We start from the raw sequence: 16,763 nt of genomic DNA on the forward strand, positions 1-16,763 counted from the left end.
TGTGTGTGTGTGTGTGTGTGTGTGTGTGTGTGTGTGTGTGTGTGTGTGCCCGCGCGCAGGCCTTCGAAGGTAGGCTTCTTAACCACTTTGCTAAGGCTCGGCTTCATCACCCATTAAACAAAGCTAATAGCAGTTACCTGCCTACTTTGGGCCATTGTAAGTGTCCAGTGAAATAATGTAGGGCACAGGGCTTTGAAAGCTATCAAGTGATGTGCCAGTATGAGATATGGGGGAGATACGATTATTACTTGTATTTCTGAGTTGGTAAGATTCTGCGGAGCTGTCTCCTAACTGATGACACACATTCTCCAGGTGACTGCCTAAGGAAAAGGCCTGTCTATGGTCATGAAATGGATTTTCATTGTGTGGAGCCCCATTCTGCTCCCCATAACACTCTCCACCCTACTGCTTTTAAAGACAATAATAGACATGTAATTGCTTCTGACAAATCAAGCAGCAGTGAAAACATAACAAGGCCATGTGAGGCATAAACTTCTTCAAATGCAGGAGATAAAATTTCAGGGATTATAATCACATTCATACATCCTATAGCGTATATAATTTGTGACCCCTTTCCTTCCCTAGGATACCTTAAAAAGGAGAACATGAACCAAAGGTGGACAAAATGAGAAGGGACCAAATTCAAGACAAAATATCTACATTGAGGAGATCAGAGATTCATTGAAGTTTGACTCATATGCTACATGATAACAGTGCCCTCTAGTGTCTGGCATCAGAACAATGCTGCTGCACATTTATACAGAGAGTTAGAAGGGACTTCAGAGCTTACTTACTTTAACTCCTATGGGAAGAGCCCCAGGGATCACCCAGTTTCTGCTGGAACATTTCAATTAAATGGCAGGCCATCCAAGCGTGAGACCACTCCAATTATTAAGAAGTTATTTCTTATATTAAATCAACTATTCCACATTTCAACTGACTAGGTACGTTTTCATAAAGAAGATTTCCCTAACAATGACTGTATGATAATACCTTATAAAATCATACAATCTTTGATAGAGTTATAAAGGTCTTCTGAGGCCAATCTGGTTGGACCCATTTCCTATATTGGTACAGTATTAGTGAATATTTAGGAATCCCTCTCTGTTTTATGTCTTGAATTGTAAAACTGGAATTAGTAAAAAAAAAACAAAGGACAAAAAGTTTCCAAGACTCCCAACTCCTAATCCTTCAAGACCTCCAATTCACCTTCTACTTGACTAGGGCTCACCCTCAACCTGAAAAATGATGTAAAGTTAACGCAGATGGCAAGGACTCATGTCCTGGAACAAGTCATTTGCCCTGCCTGATAGTAAATACTAGTCCTCATGGCAGATTTTCTATTGTCTCACACTCTGGTAATCATTTCATTAGGACAGATTGTTGGAATTCAATATATATGTTAAAATAAGGAATATGTTTCTATTGCCTTATAGAGCTTACCTGCACAGGACAAACACAGATGCCTATTTTTCTATAAATGAGCTAACTCTGCTTATCAACCAACCAACCAATAGTTTAGTAAGCACCAATTATGTGCCTGGCATTGTGCTAGGTGATGGGAATAGAGGGATAGATGGATATTGATAGGGACTGGACCTGTGATTTTATTGGGAACCCCCCCAGGTGAGTAAACTCCCTCTACCTAATACGGGAATGATACCATTTCTGTAACTTTTTGGTGGCAGAGAGTTGCCAAGAGCACTGAGAGGTTGGGGATATAAAGATAAAAAGCAAAACAGTTCCTGTACTGAAGGAGCTTACATTCTAACAGGAAAAACATGTACATATATGAGTACATAGAAAATACATACAGAACAGATAAAAGATAACCTTTGGTGGACGAAGGCATTAGCAGCCAGGGGGAACCAACAGAGGCTTCATGAAGAAGCTGGTGCTTGAGCTGAGCCTTAAGGTAACCAGAGATTTCAAGAGGTGGAGGAGAGGAAGGAGTTCATTCCAGGCACAGGGGACAGCTATTACAAAAGCACAGAAACTAGAGGTGGAGTGGTGTGTGTATGTGTAATGGGAATGCAAATTTGGAAGATCTTCCCTGCCCCTAGGCTAAAATGCACCTGAAGCCTGGGGAGGGAGGCTTGTTTTTCAGTAGATACTTCTTGATTGGCCAGTGAGTCAATAAGGTTGTTACATTCTCTGAGCCAGGAGAAGGCTATATAAGCCCTGATGTGTAGCTTTGTTTTGGGACTCACTTTGAGAAGTGTTCTGTGATTTGATCTGAATTCTGGGAAGCTGTTGTTGAGAGTCCCCCGGCTTTGAAAAACCCAGATGTTGATTGGATATGGATGTAATGGTTGGACAGTTTGGAAAGCTGTCTACTTGATCTGTTAATGTCTTGATAATTCTGCCTGTATGCTTTGAAGTTCGGGGTGCTGACCTCTTTCCCCTGAACAAGGTAAACGATATATGTCTGACTGATTAAAGTAAGCTTGTTAATCCATTTTGAGTTGCTTTCCTTTAACAAAGCAGATCTAAGAACCTATGGTGGCGGCAAACCCTGAGTACACCGGGGTGCTTGCTGCTACAGTATGCTAACAAAACAATCTGGAATTATGAGCAGCCCAGAGGCTATCATACTGAAGGAAATATATGCTTCTAGGTTACTGTATGATATATAAATAGAATAGTTATTCTGGCAAATTCTACCTCTGGCAACCACACAAAGGTTGACATGTGGCCCTATGAATAGGAACTTTTATTGTTTGCCTGCCTTAGCATTTCTTCTTCCTTTCTAGGTCAAGTAAATTGGAGACTACAAATCTTGTGAGTTTTAAAACATCAGGAGAGTGAGATATCCAGAAATGTGGAAGTTTAGGAGCTTGGAGGCTCAAGAGTTAAGTCCATGACAGGTTTTAGCATCAAAACCACAAAGGACCCACCTTCAGGACCCAGCCCAGCAGTAACTGAGGCAAAGACTCATCTGGTAACAGTGCTGAATTTCTTTTTTTCTTTTCTTTCATAGTTATGCTTTATTTTAAATATTTGCTTAGATTTTTTTGTTACCAATTTTCTCCCTCCAGTTTCTCTGTCATCCATTTAGAAGGCAACCAATATATTATGAAGTCATGAAAAACATATTTCCATATGAGCCATGTTGCAAAAAAAAAAAGCATGAACATTTAAGTGGAAAAAAGAGGATGCTTCAATCTGCATTCAGAGCTCATCAATTCTCTCTCTGGATATAGACAGCTTTTTTCCATCATGGGTCCTTTGGAATGGATCATTATATTGATTACAGTAGTTAAATCTTTCACAGATGATCATTGTTACAATATGGCTGTTATGTCCAATGTTCTCCTGGTTCTTATCACTTCACTTTTCCTGCATCTATTGATATTATTTTGTTGTTTTTCTTATTGATATGGCCAATTATGCTAACAGTTCTACTAATGTTGAATCAGTCCTACATTCTGGGTACAAATCCTACTGGGTCATGATCTTTGTGGTATGATCTTTGTGACATATTTGCTGTAATCTTCTTGCGAGCATTTAAAATTTTTGCATCAACATTCATTAACATTAGGGAATCAGCATTAGGGAAACTGGTCTATGGTTTTCTCTCTCTGTTTTTGCTCTCCTTGGTCAAAACCATGTGTGTCACAGAAGGAATTTTGTAGGACTCCTTTATTTTTCCAAACAGTCGATACAGTATTACAATTTTTAGTGGAATTCACTTACAAGTCCATTTGGTCCTGGAGGGTTTTTCTTAGGAAGGTCACTGATGGCTTGTTCAATTTCTTTTTCTAAGAGTATATAAGTATACATTTAAGTATTTATTTAAGCATTCTATTTCCTTTCTGTTAATCCGAGAAATTTTTACTTTCTGTAAATATTCACGTATTTCACTTAGATTGTCAGTTGTACTGGCATATAATTGGGCAAAATAGCTCATAATAATTGCTTTGATTTCATCTTCATTGGTGGTACATTCACCCTTCTCATTTTTGATAAGGGTAACTTGGTTTTCTTTATTTTTAAAAATCAATCAATGGTTTATCTATTATATATATTTTAATAACAGTATATATATATGTATATATATATATATAAATTTTAAACATTTGATTTTGAAACTTTGAATTCCAGATTCATTCCCTTCCTCCCTTGTCACCCATCCTTACTGGAAAGATAAGCAATTCAATATAGGTTGTACATGTGTAGCTAATGCAAATATTACCATAGTAGATATATTGTAGAAGACTGATTATATTTCCCTCCCTCCGATCCCATTTCCCACTTGATGTATTCTCTACTTTAGTCCTGTCCCTTTTCAAAAGTGTGAGCTTCCAATTTCCCTCCCTTCCATGATCCCCCCTCTCATCCCCTTTGCCCCTACTCTCCTGTAGGGTGAGATACCCTATTTAGTGGTGTATGTCATTCCCTCCCTAAGCCAAATTCAATGAGTATAAGGTTGACCCATTCCCTTATGCCTTCCTGTTCTTCCTCTCCATTGTACCCATTTTCCCTTGCCTCTTCTATATGAGATAGTTTGCCCCATTTTGTCACTCCCCATCTCCTCTCATTATATTCCTCTCTCACCTCTTAATTTCACCTTTTAAGTATCATCCCTTCCTATTAAATTGGTCCTGTGCCCTCAATCTATGTATACCTGTAAACATATATATATATATATATATATATATATACACACATTCACATATGTATTCATATGCCTATATAACCTCTGATAAAGACTATATATATATATTTCTATTCCCTTCAACTATTTTCATACTGAGAAAAGTTTCATCAGTTACAATTATCGTTTTTCCATGTAGGAATGTAAATAGTTCAACTTTGATAAGTTCCTTATGATTTCTTTTTGTTTACCTTCTCATGCTTCTCTTGCTTCTTGTATCTGAATGTCAAATTTTCTATTTAATTCTGTTTTTTTCTTCAAGAATACTTGAAAGTCCTCTATTCCACTGAATGACCATATTTTCCCCTGAAACATGATGCTCAGTTTTGCTGAGTAGGTGATTCTTGGTTTTAGTCCCAGCTCCTTTGACCTCTAGAATATCATATTCCAGGCCCTTTGATCCCTCAGTGTAGGAAGATGTCAGATCCTGGGTTATCCTGATTGTGCTTCCACAATATTAAAATTGTTTCTTCCTGGCTGCTTGTAATATTCTCTCCTTGATCTGGGAATTCCAGAACCTGGCTATAATATTCCTAGGAGTTTTCTTTTTGGGATCTTTATCAGGAGGTGATAGGTGGATTCTTTCAACCTCTTTTCTTGAAGGATGATTTCTAGGTTCTTTCTTTGATCATGGCTCTCAGGTAGTCCAATAATTTTAAAATTATCTCTCCTGGATCTATTTTCCAGGTCAGTGGGTTTTCCCATGAGATATTTTACATTGCCTTCTATTTTTTCATTTGTTTGGATCTGTTTAACAGCGTCTTGATTTCTCATAAGGTCACAAGCTTCCCTTTGCTCCATTCTAAATCTGAAGGAATGATTGTCCTCAGTGAGCTTTTGAGATTCTTTTTCCATCTGGCAAATTCGGTTTTTTAAGGCATTCCTCTCCTCATTGCCTTTTTGAGCCTCTTTTGCCATTTGAGTTAGTCTGTTTTTTAAGGAATGATTTTCCTCAGTCAGACTGTTGACTCTCATTTCATAATTTTCTTGCATCTTTCTCATTTCTCTTCCCAATTTTTCCTCTACTTCTCTTATCTGCTTCTTAATGTCTTCTATGGCCTGTAACCAGCTTGTATTTTCCTTTGAAGCTTTTGGTGCAGGAGTTCTGACTTCACTGTCTTCCTCCTATTCCATGCTTTGCTCCTTTTTGTCCCCAAAATAGGTGTCTAATGTTGGATTCTTCTGTTTGCTTTGTTTCCTTTGTCTGGTCATATTGCCACTCAATTACTTGACTTTTGGGCTTTTTGCCACAGTAGGACTCTGCTACCAGACAGGGGAGCTTCTGTTCCAAACGCTGGAGTTTTCTCAGCTTCCAGAGGTATTAGTTGGGTGCCCTCTCTGAAGCCTCCACACGCTCTGGCAAGCTGGTCATACACCCCAGGACCTCCACCCTAGACTGCAATCTAGATCCAAGCAGGTTAAAGCAAGAGCGATTACCCCACAGACTGGTCACTTGGTCCCCCTACACTCTGCAGGCCAGGAGCTGAAGCTGCAACCTTGCCCTGGGTGTGCCAAGGCATCTCAGGTTTCTTGCCCTGGGGGCAAAAGCCGAGGATCTCCCAACTACTGGTCCCAAAGTCCACACTGCACTGACCTCTCACTTTGTCCTTCGCATCTATGTGTTGATAATCATGGAAACAGCCACAGATAAAATATCTGGCTCATGAGGGCCTGGTATAGGCTCCCAGAGTGCTGCGCTGGCCAATTCCTGTCAGCCTGCTGGGCTGTCCTCAGTGGGAGGTTAGCTTCTCTGTGTCATTTTGTGGGTTCTGTAGCTCCAAAGTTTGTTATGAGTCCCCTTTTGTATGAATTCTATTATATTTAAAAAAAATAATACCAACTCATCTTATTAGTTCAATGATATTTTAGCTTTCAATTTTATTAATCTCACCTTTGACTTTCAGGATTTCTATTTCGGTATTTGATTGGGGATTATGAATTTGTTCTTTTTCTAGTTTTTTTTTTTAAGTTGCATGTGCAATTTATTGATCTGCTTTTTTTTTAATGGATATACATTTTTCCCTCCTAAGTACTGCTTTGGTTGAATCCCACAAATTTTGACTATGTTGTCTTGTTGTTATTATATTCAAATTGTTTATGATTTGCTCTTCAACCCACTCATTTTTATTTAGTTTCCAATTACTTTTCAATCTATGCTTCCAAAGCCCTTTATTGAATGTAATTTTTTTTTATCACATTATGATCTGAAAAGGATTTACAGTATTTCTAGTTTTCTGCATTTGGTTGTGAGGTTTTTAACAAACAGTAAATTTTTAAGAAGATGCCATGAATAGCTGAGAAAAAGGGTCTTTAGTCAGGAAGATCTGCATTCAAATCCAGCCTTAGACACTAGCTTGGTATGTGCCCCTGGCTTTGGTTTCCTCAACTATAAAAGAGGGAAAATACTAACACCCATCTCCCAGGGTCATTGTAAGGATCAATAGTATGTACTTAATTATGCTTATTTCCTTCCTTCTTATTCAGCCAGCAGTTAAGAATTACATATAAAGCTTCAGGAAACATGGAAGGAGTGGTTATTTATGTGGCTGGAAGAAGCCCATGGACGAAATGTATCTAATGTATGCTTCGCATTTAACAACAATATATATTCAGTATGTTGTAGAGAATATGACTTGCTATGTGATACATTGTTTCTGTTTTATGTTTCACTGATATAAATGTGGTGTTGATATGAATACTGGAATTTAGGAGCAATCATTCACAAGGCTTTGCCATATAGGCTGAGCTAGATTTTCCTAGGGTTGGGACCATGCAGGATAGGCTACTTTTTCCTTAAAAGGTATTGAAACTTAGACTTGATAATATATGTAACTGGGATAATAATAGCACCTACCTCTCCGGGCTGTTATGAGGATCAAAGAGATATTTGTAAAGAATTTTATGTGGATATTTGCATGTTATCTCCCCCCACTGGATTGTGAGCTCTTCAAGACAGGAACTCTCTTTCTTCATATCCCTAAAGCTTAGTGCAGGGCCTGACACACAATAAGCTCTTAATAAATGCTAACTGACTGACTGTTACAGTATGCACTATTGCTAGACGTCCATTTGCTGCATTTCTGCATGTATCCTGGATACCAATGTATTCGATTCTGTTGTAGGTGCTATGCCATGTAATTGCATAACATTTGTATTTTGGTTTTCCCATAAGCCTCTATCAAGCCTTGGCTATGTGCCAGGAAGTGTGCTGAGCACTGGAATATACAGAAGGGCAAATGCCAGTCCTTCCCCTCAAGAAGCTCACAGTCTAACTGGGGAGATAACATGTAAACTAGGCACAAACAAAGCCATCACGCCCTGTGGGTGTTCTGGGGCCAGAAGCCCCTCAAAGGATGAGGTCTCTGTGTTGGAGGCACCAGCTGAAGTGAGTGGGGAGTGCTGAGAGCATACAAGGCGATGCAGAGACCATGAATAGCACTGGCCAGAAGTCATGGTATCATCAAAGTGAGATGCCTAGAGGCTGGTGCAATCTTGGAGCACAGAGGGAGGCACTGAGGACCCAAAAGAGAAAAGACCTAGGGTTTCTGAGACACAGACTACCATGAATTCTGTGGGCTGCTGAGCAGCCAAGCTGATTTCAATTACTGTCTTCAGTATTTTTTTCTTATTTCTAATCCACAGTCCCAAGACAAGGGTAGGTTTACTTTCCCCTATACCATTCTCAGAGGAGAATATGGCCTAGCTGTCTCTGAACATCTTGGAGGGCACCAGAAGGATATAGAGGAGATGACTGTAAGTAGATACTTTTATACAGTAGCATTTGTTCTATTTTCCTTTTCGTTTCATTTTTTTTTTTTTGCCTTTTTGGAGGGCAATTGGGGTTAAGTAACTTGCCCATGGTTACATGGCTAGTTTTTTTTTGTGTGTGTGTGTGTGTGTTAAGTGTCTGAGGCCGGAACCGAACTCTGGTCCTCCTGACTCTGGGGCCAGCACTTTACTCACTGAGCCACCTAGCTGCCCCAAATTTAGATGACTTTTTTTTTTTAAGCAATTGGGGTTAAGTAACTTGCTCAAGGTTACACAGCCAGTTATTTCTGGGTGTGGTGATAAGTAACAGAGGCTGGATTCGATCCCAGGTCATCCCGACTCTGGGGCCGGTGCTCTTACTCACTGAGCCACCTGGCCGCCCTTAAAACTTTTTTTTTTTACTTTTTGGAGAGCAGTTGGGGTTAAGTGACTTGCCCAAGGTCACACGGCTAGTATTTTGTGTTAAGTGTCTGAGGCCAGATTTGAACTCAGGTCCTCCTAACTCCAGGGCCGGTGCTCTATTCACTGTGCCACCTAGCCGCCCCTTTTTTATTTCATTTTAGGTACATAAACCACATGAAGATCACAGCACTGTAAGTTTTTGAATCTTTGAATGAAATGCATGGTGAACTGAGAGAGGAGAATCTCGATGGTTGGGGTGCTCATAAGCTAGGCAAAGTCACGTCAATCAGTCAATAAAGATTTCTTAAGCACTTGCTCTGTGCCAGGCACTGTGACTAAAGCAATGGGGCCTGGAAAAAAGGCAAGAACATGTCGGGCTCTCAAGGAGTTCCCGTTCTAATAGGGGGACAATATTCAAATAACTGCATCTATAAAAATGTTCATGCAGTGTAAATGGAAGGCAGTAATCTCAGAGGGAGGGAACTAGCATGGAGGGATCTGGGATAGCAACAGATTGGTGAAAGGTTCTTGCAGAAGAAGGGATTTGAGTTGAGTCTTTAAAGAAGTCAGGGAAGCCAGGAGGTGGAGGAGGGGATAAGTTTAGACACGGGAGAAGGTACAAATGCTCAGATCCAGGACATGGCAATGTTGTGTGTGTGGAATGGCAAGTAGGCCAATGTAGTTGGATCATAGGTTGCATGGAATGGAGTAAAGTAAGAATAGAAATAGGAAGAGATGAGGCTGTGGAGGGTTTGATATGCCAATTTGATCCTGGAGGTAGGTAATAAATAGGAAGCTACTAGGAGTAGTAGTTATCAAACTTTTTGGTTTCGGCACCCCTTTATACTCTTAAAAATTACTGAGGATATTCCAAAAGCTCTTGATATATAATGATAATCATTAAATATCATATTTTGGTCAAACTGCTTTGCCTTGTTTTAAAGAGGCTCTTTTTCTATGTCAGCCACTCCAGAGACCAGATAAAGGCTGAAAGCAGGATTTAAAACAGGCATCCTGAGATCATCAATTCCAAACAGACCCAGCTTTGTCTTGCTCTCTGAGCTTGGAGAACACCTCTTCCTAGGTCAACAAATCAGATGAGGCTTACAATGACTCTCAAGGATGACACCCTTAACAGGAGGCATTAACTTGAGTAATGGAACTTTTTCTTATCTTAATATTTTCTGTACATATACCATGTTATGGAATGTGAATGGTAAAGAAAACACAAATATTCTGGATCACAATTTCAATTGATATTTTGTCAACTCTCTTGTTTTACTGTATTTACCATTTATTCAATTTAAAAAATTCCTTTCTCATACAATGATTAAACATTTATGGGATGGTCCTAAAATGTACGTAAGCTCTCTTGTCTTTTTGTTCATCAGTCAGGATGTAGTTCTCCTAACTCCTTGTACAAGTCTGCTAGCTTTGGGGGAATAAATGTTGTAATTTTATATTAATATTTGCCTGTCTCCTTTAACCAAACTTTTTAAAGGTAGACAATAATTGTACTGAAGTCAGCTCAAACCAGCTTAAGAGATCTGACTAAAATTTTCAATATGAGCATTTATATCTTGGAAATTGGCAAATGCTACAAATCAGGATTTGCTTTGTTTTGTTGATTGTGTAGACTTAAGAATGTGATGGAGAAAATGTTGCTAATGCAGATTAAACTTAAAAGTATATCCTGGATTTGAAGAGTTGGTTGTTAAACATTCACCAGCACATTCCTGGTTATATTTATCAACATTTACCATATTAGAAATTAAAACATCTCAGTATTATTATGAAAATAGTTCTGACCTTGAGGTCCTCCTGAAAGGATGCTGGGGACCCCAGGGATCCCAGGACCACATTTTGAGAATTGTTGTACTAGAGTATATTGAGTTGAGGGAAAGCTAACATGGTCAGACTTGTGCTTTAGGAAGGTCACTCTGGCAGCTTAGTGGAGTAGAGAAGAGAGACTTGGGGCCCAGAGACCAATTAGGCTGTTGTAATAGTCCAGGAGAGAGAAGCTGAAGGCCTGTACAAAAGTAGTGGCTCTGTGAGTGGAGAGAAGTGTATGTACATAAGAGATGTTGTGAAGGTAAAAATTACAAGATTTAACAACAGTTTGGCTATGGCTGACGACAAGTGAAAAGTTGAGGATGACACCAAGATTTTGGAGTGGGAAGAGGTGAAAGTTTGAGGCATTTCACGTTTTAATATTTTGAGCAACATCCCAATTCACTGCTGGGATTAATTCTGGATTTGACCAATGAACATCAATCCAAATGACTCAGTGTAACAAGGCAACTGCTATGTGGGTTTGGTTGGTGGTCTAAAAGAACTAAGAAGTTGCAGGCAAAGCACCCTCGGGGGGCTGGCAGGATTATTGCTCATCCTCCTAGGAAGGCTTTGCTATCTTCCCATACACCAAAGAAGAAACTGACAAAGCACAAGTGGTGACTTAGATATAGGCCTGCTATCTTTCCATAAGCTTAAGGAAGACAGCACTCAAGTCAAATAACCAAAGGGGCCCGGGTTGGGTGGTAGAAGCAGTGTTACAAATGGACTTTACTTTGATGCATATACTTTGATTTTATTGGGATATTATCACTTTACTTCTGCTTATATTTAAGATCACAGGCATGCTAATAAAGGTCACTTTAAATATGCCTCAGTAGTTTGTTGACATATTCCTCTGAAGAGATGAAATGTTTACTTCAATGTCATACAGCAATCTTTACCACTTTAAAGTATATTCCTCTAGAAAGTGCTAGCCTTTAAAGGAATGCAAATCCTTCTAGTCCCCAGAACTAAAATAAATCCATTAGATTTTAGGGATTAGAAGAGTAAGTCTGCTCATACTCTACCCTCTAGGGAAGGGGCCCCCAGCCAAATCCCAAAGCAAAGCATATGGAGATACTCAATGGTGATTTTAAAAAATCAAGTTTATTTACATATTAACATATAGAGTTTGAAGTAAGAAAAGATTGAGGGGAACTAGATGAGATCAGAATGACCCAGGAGAAATCACAGGAGGAGGAGGAGAGAAAGAAAGCCCTGAAAGTAAGGGAGAAAAAAATCAGAAGTACTCTGATGGCCATAACTTCTATGACAAAAATCTATATAAAGAATATGGAGAGAGAATTCTCTCTCTCCTAATTTTGCCCTCCCCTCAGAATCCAGGTGTCCTATCTCCTGGTCAGCTCTTCTCATCGCTAGCTTTCCATCCCCTTACCAGAACCCAAGAGTCCCATTTGTCAGCAAATGCTAAGGGAAAAAAAAATAGATCTACCTGGTAGTGCTTGATATCTTCTCCTGATGAGATATTACTCTTTTTTTTTGTGGCGTTTGGAGATTTTGACACGCTTCACTCGCCATGTGGATCTTCTCCTTTCCCAACAGGAAGGTTCTGCCTTTTCTGGAGAGGAGAGTTCTGAACTTTCTTGTGAAAAGGAGGGTCCTGGCCTTTCCCTTAAGGAAGGGCCTGGAATTTCTTCCTGGGAACTGTTTTGCCCAGTCTCTCGGTAAAAATGCCTCCTGGGACTTAGGGTTTTACTGCAACCAGGGATTTCACCTAAGATTTTAAATATACAGCCTATGTTAAGAGAGATGTGTGAAATGAAAGTCCAATTTTTGCAGCCTCCAAAGTGTTGGTCAACAAATTCCCAGTAGCCACCAAGGAGTTCCAAAACTAAGGAGTATGAACTCTGAGTCCTCTGGTCTCATTACCAGGCCTTGTTTCCTTCCCAGTAAACAACAATACTAACTCCTGGTTTTTTTTTTTTTGTTTAGACCAAAAGTTATTCCAGCCCCAGAATAAAAGAATTCTGATGTTCAGTCATACCTGTTGACATACACTCTGCACATTCCCACTTCTTAGAGTTGCTCCTAAGACAGGAACAACTTCTGTGGGTTCCTTGGGATCCACAAGTAGTACACAAGATGAGGCTCCACCTCCTATAAAGAGAACCAAAAAGGACTTGTTAGTGGTACTCTCTCATAAGACTGGGTTGGAAAGACAGGCTATACTAATCTCACCAACGAATAAAAAGTGAAATAGCACTACAAGGTAAAGGGACCTGTCAAAAGACAGTTAAGTGAGTGACAGTGATTGAAGTGGGACTGAAACCTAAAAATCCAGTTCTCTAGTGGACATCCTGGGAGAGGCTGTGAAACTTAGGGAATGAGTTGAATTACATGCTTCTGGATACTGGTGTTGAGATAAACTTCAAAAAATGGAAATGCAAGGGATTCAACCAGTCATAAAGTATATTTCTACTTACCCCTCATTCTCAAAGTTATCTCTGCCATCTTTATAAAGGCAAATTGGAGCATCACAGTGTTGATGGCGTTGATATAATTCCGAGAAAGCTCCTGGCTCGAGTTCCCAAGCAGCATCTCTGCAGAGAGAAGTTGTTTACAAGGGATACCTGGCACACAATCAAAGGTACGGAATCTCTGACCACTTGGCCAGGAGCCAGGAGATGAAGTGAGGCAAGGTGCTACACATACAGCAAACAATGCAATTCAACAAACATTTGAGTGCCTACCATGTATCAGGCACTATGCTAGTCAAGGGGGATACAAAGACAAGAATGAACATAGACCTTACCCTCTAGGAGCTTACATTCTAACTTGGGAGAAATGACAAATTAATAGAAAATACATCTAAAGTAAATACAAAGTAATTTGGGGTTGAGAAGAGGAAAGGCCTCCTATCGGAAGTAGAACTTCAGTTGAGTTTTGCATAGAGCTAGAGATTCTAAGAGACAGAGAGGTAAGGAAGGAGATGGGACATTCCTGGCACAAGGAACAGCCAGAGCAAAGGCATGGAGTAAGGAGATAGGAAAGGAGGTAGCAGAGGGAACAGCCAGTAGGTCAGTGTGGCAGAAAAAAAAAATATGCTTAAGGGGCATGTGTGTCTGGAGAGTGAGGATAGAGCCAAATTATAAATAGCTTTAAATGTAAAACAGAAGTTTTTATTGTATCCTAGAGGTAAGAAGGAGCCACCAAAGCTTGAATAGGGGAGTGACAGACAGACCTGTGCTTTAGAACTATCAATTTGGCAATTGTTGAAGGGACTGGAGAAGAAAGGCTGGAGGTTCAGCAATCAATCAAAAAGCAATTGCAAGAGTCCAAGGGAGAAGTGATGAGGGCCTGAATTAGGGTGGTGTGAATTCCAGAGATTTTTGTGGAGAAAGATTCAACAAGGCTTGGCAATTATTTGTTTGTGATAGAGTGAATGGAACTGAAGAATTAAGGATGACTCCTAAATTGCTAACCAGGATGATCCAAAGAATGATAGCATTCTGGACAAGAATAGAGAAGGAAGAGGGGTAGGATAAGGGGAAAAGCTAATGTTTGTGCATACTGAGTTTGAAAGGCACACAGGTCATCCACATTGAGATGCTGGTGATATGGGACTGGAGCTCAGGGGAGAAATAAAGAATGAGCTTGTCAATTTAGGAGTCATCTTCACAGAGATGATTAGTGAATTCATGGGAGCTCATAGGATCCAATAAGAAAAACAATGTAGGAAGAGAGGGGAGGGGAAAAGAGAGGAGAACCTTGGGATGTATCCACACATAGGAGGTGGGATGTTTCATGGATGACCCAGCAAAGGAGGCTGAAAAGGATCATCCAGACAGGTGGGAGAAGAACTGGGAGAGAGCTTAATAAATGCTTGCTGAAAAAAAAAAGGTACAATTCTTGGGATAGGCTGGGAGAAAGACCGAATTTATACCAATAACTGCTGAGTGGGAATAGAGGGTTTATCCCATTCATCCTGATCAGTATCATCCCAGAATCTAAGAAATCTAATAATTCTAAGTCACCATGCAAATGACTTCAAAACAGTTGCTCCTTCACTTTAATCAGAGTCTCTCTCAATGCAGTATATATATGCCTATACTACCTTCTAATTTCTTTCACGCTACCCTCTAGTGAAATTGAGACATCTGCTCCTGTACTAGGTATCTGTCTAAAGAGTTCCTGTTACCTGTCTGGGATATGTATTCCCATTCTTAACATTTCTTTAGGAAATTCCTCTCGATTATTACACTGAGGACATTTGAAGAAATGCTTTGCTGATGAATGGGCATATTTCTGTAAAAGAAAGAGGGGTAAAGACTCATGAACACTTTCCATACATTTACATACCCTAGAACCACCACCTTAGAACAATGATAGAGAGCCTACTGGAAGATCTAGTTTGGGGACTTGGTGAAGCTGGTCACAAATGGGGAGGATCTTAGCTATGATCTACTCTTAAGAGAAGAATTTGGGTGAAGTGTGTATGCTAGAAGCCCAACTCTCTGACCTAGGAAAAAGGGTGCTCAAGTAATGCCCTAGCTAATATCAGCTTTCATCCCAATCCTGGAGGCCTGTGCAGTTGTGGTCCTTAATGGGACTAACAACCTGTACAGCTATAAATCCTGTTCTTTTTGTCTCTGGAGGCTGAGCTGGTTCTGGAACTATCCTGTGAATCTGTTCAGTTAAGCATTTCCCTTAAATTTTTGTCATGGTCCTGGAAACAGTTCAGCTATGTATGAGTCTTAGAGACCAAGGTCCGAAGTTCCTAAGACTGCTCCCTGGTCTGACCAGACTCCTATCTACACTGCTAGGTCTGGGCCAAAACCACACAGGCCTCCAGAGTTGGGGAGAAGGCTGATGTTTACCTGGGCATTCACTTGGATGCTTTTGCTTCCAGGTCAGACAGTGGTACAGGCCTCAGGGGGAGCCTGAGGCAGGTAAACCTCCCCACCTGTATGCACTTTCGGTGGTATATCATACGACTACAGCATGGACTCTGAATGTTATCATCATTCCCTCCAGATAAGCTTTCACAACACAAGATGCAGTCGTCCTCTGCCCGTTTCTCTGGTTGAATGTCCTGGGTTGGGCGATGTTTTTCACAAAATGATCTGTAATAGAGGAACCAAACTAGGTTTCTAACAATAGGAGTATGGGACAGGGCTATGCTAGGTATTGCTAAGTATACTCTATGAAATGTTGCATCTTTTCTTTTTTTTTGGTCTTATATGTCTCATTTTTTAAGTTTGTATTCTTTAAAGTAAAATTTCATAAATTTTTATTTTAAGTTGAGCAAAACTAATTCCTGCATTGGCTATGTCAAACAAACAAACGCACATCTTAATCTACACTGAGTCTACCAGCTCTCTATCTGGAGGTGGGTACCATGTTTTAACTTGAGCCCTCTGGAATTGTGGTTGGTCACTGTGTTGAACAGAATTCTCAAGTCTTTCAAGGTTATTTGTTTTTACAATAATGTTATTGTTAAACTGTTCTCCTGATTCTGTTCATTTCACTCTCTATCAATTCATGCAAATCTTCTAAAACCTTATAACCCTTTATAATTTCTTACAGCACAACAGTATTCCATCACATTCATATACCATAACTTGTTCAGCTATTCCCCAACTGACAGGCACCCCTTCAGTTTCTAACTCCTTTCCATCAAAAAAAAAAAAAAGAACTGTTATGAATATTTTTGTACATACTGGTCCTTTTCTTCTTGTTTAAAAAATCTCTTTAGGGTATAGACCTAGTAGTAGTATTGCTGAGACAAAGGGTATGCACAGTTTAATAGTCTTTTTGGACAAAGTTCCAAATTTCTTTCCAGAATGGCTAAACCAGTTCATAGCCCCTCCATCATTTGTCATCTTCTCTTTTATCAACTTTGCCAATCTGATGGGTGTTTTAAATTTGTATGTCTCTAATTAGTAGTGATTTAGAGCATTTTCATATAGTTATTGATAGTTTATAGTTCTATGAAAACTGCTTATTCATATCCTTTGACCATTTATTATTTGGAGAATGATTAATTCTTATGAATTTAACTCAATTCCCTATATATCTCAGAAATGAGATTTTTATCAGAGAAACTTGCTGCAAGGATTTTTTTCCTGTTCCTCTTTTAAAT

At 39.6% G+C, this 16,763-nt stretch overlaps 1 protein-coding gene and 1 long non-coding RNA gene across 2 annotated transcripts in view; one reads left to right on the forward strand and one right to left on the reverse strand.

The window, feature by feature from the left end:
- Positions 1 to 2,055: 2,055 nt before the first annotated feature.
- On the forward strand, positions 2,056 to 10,299 carry LOC138166934 (uncharacterized). Its single transcript, XR_011169777.1, has 4 exons — positions 2,056 to 2,413; positions 2,754 to 2,941; positions 8,300 to 8,410; positions 9,792 to 10,299. It is a non-coding gene; the product is annotated as an uncharacterized lncRNA (long non-coding RNA).
- A 1,469-nt stretch (positions 10,300 to 11,768) lies between these two features.
- The window catches only part of PHF7 (PHD finger protein 7), a 45,435-nt gene continuing 40,440 nt past the window's right edge, over positions 11,769 to 16,763 (reverse strand). Inside the window, 6 exon segments of the mRNA XM_069095560.1 lie at positions 11,769 to 11,878; positions 12,114 to 12,395; positions 12,666 to 12,778; positions 13,105 to 13,221; positions 14,820 to 14,926; positions 15,585 to 15,744. Coding sequence (XP_068951661.1) covers positions 12,148 to 12,395; positions 12,666 to 12,778; positions 13,105 to 13,221; positions 14,820 to 14,926; positions 15,585 to 15,744 — 745 coding nt within the window. The 3' untranslated portion in view covers positions 11,769 to 11,878; positions 12,114 to 12,147.

Source organism: Petaurus breviceps, unplaced genomic scaffold, assembly GCF_028583685.1.
Source record: "Petaurus breviceps papuanus isolate PSGF00001 unplaced genomic scaffold, PetGlider_PUasm1.0 227, whole genome shotgun sequence".
In the NCBI taxonomy this organism is placed as follows: Eukaryota; Metazoa; Chordata; class Mammalia; order Diprotodontia; family Petauridae; genus Petaurus; species Petaurus breviceps.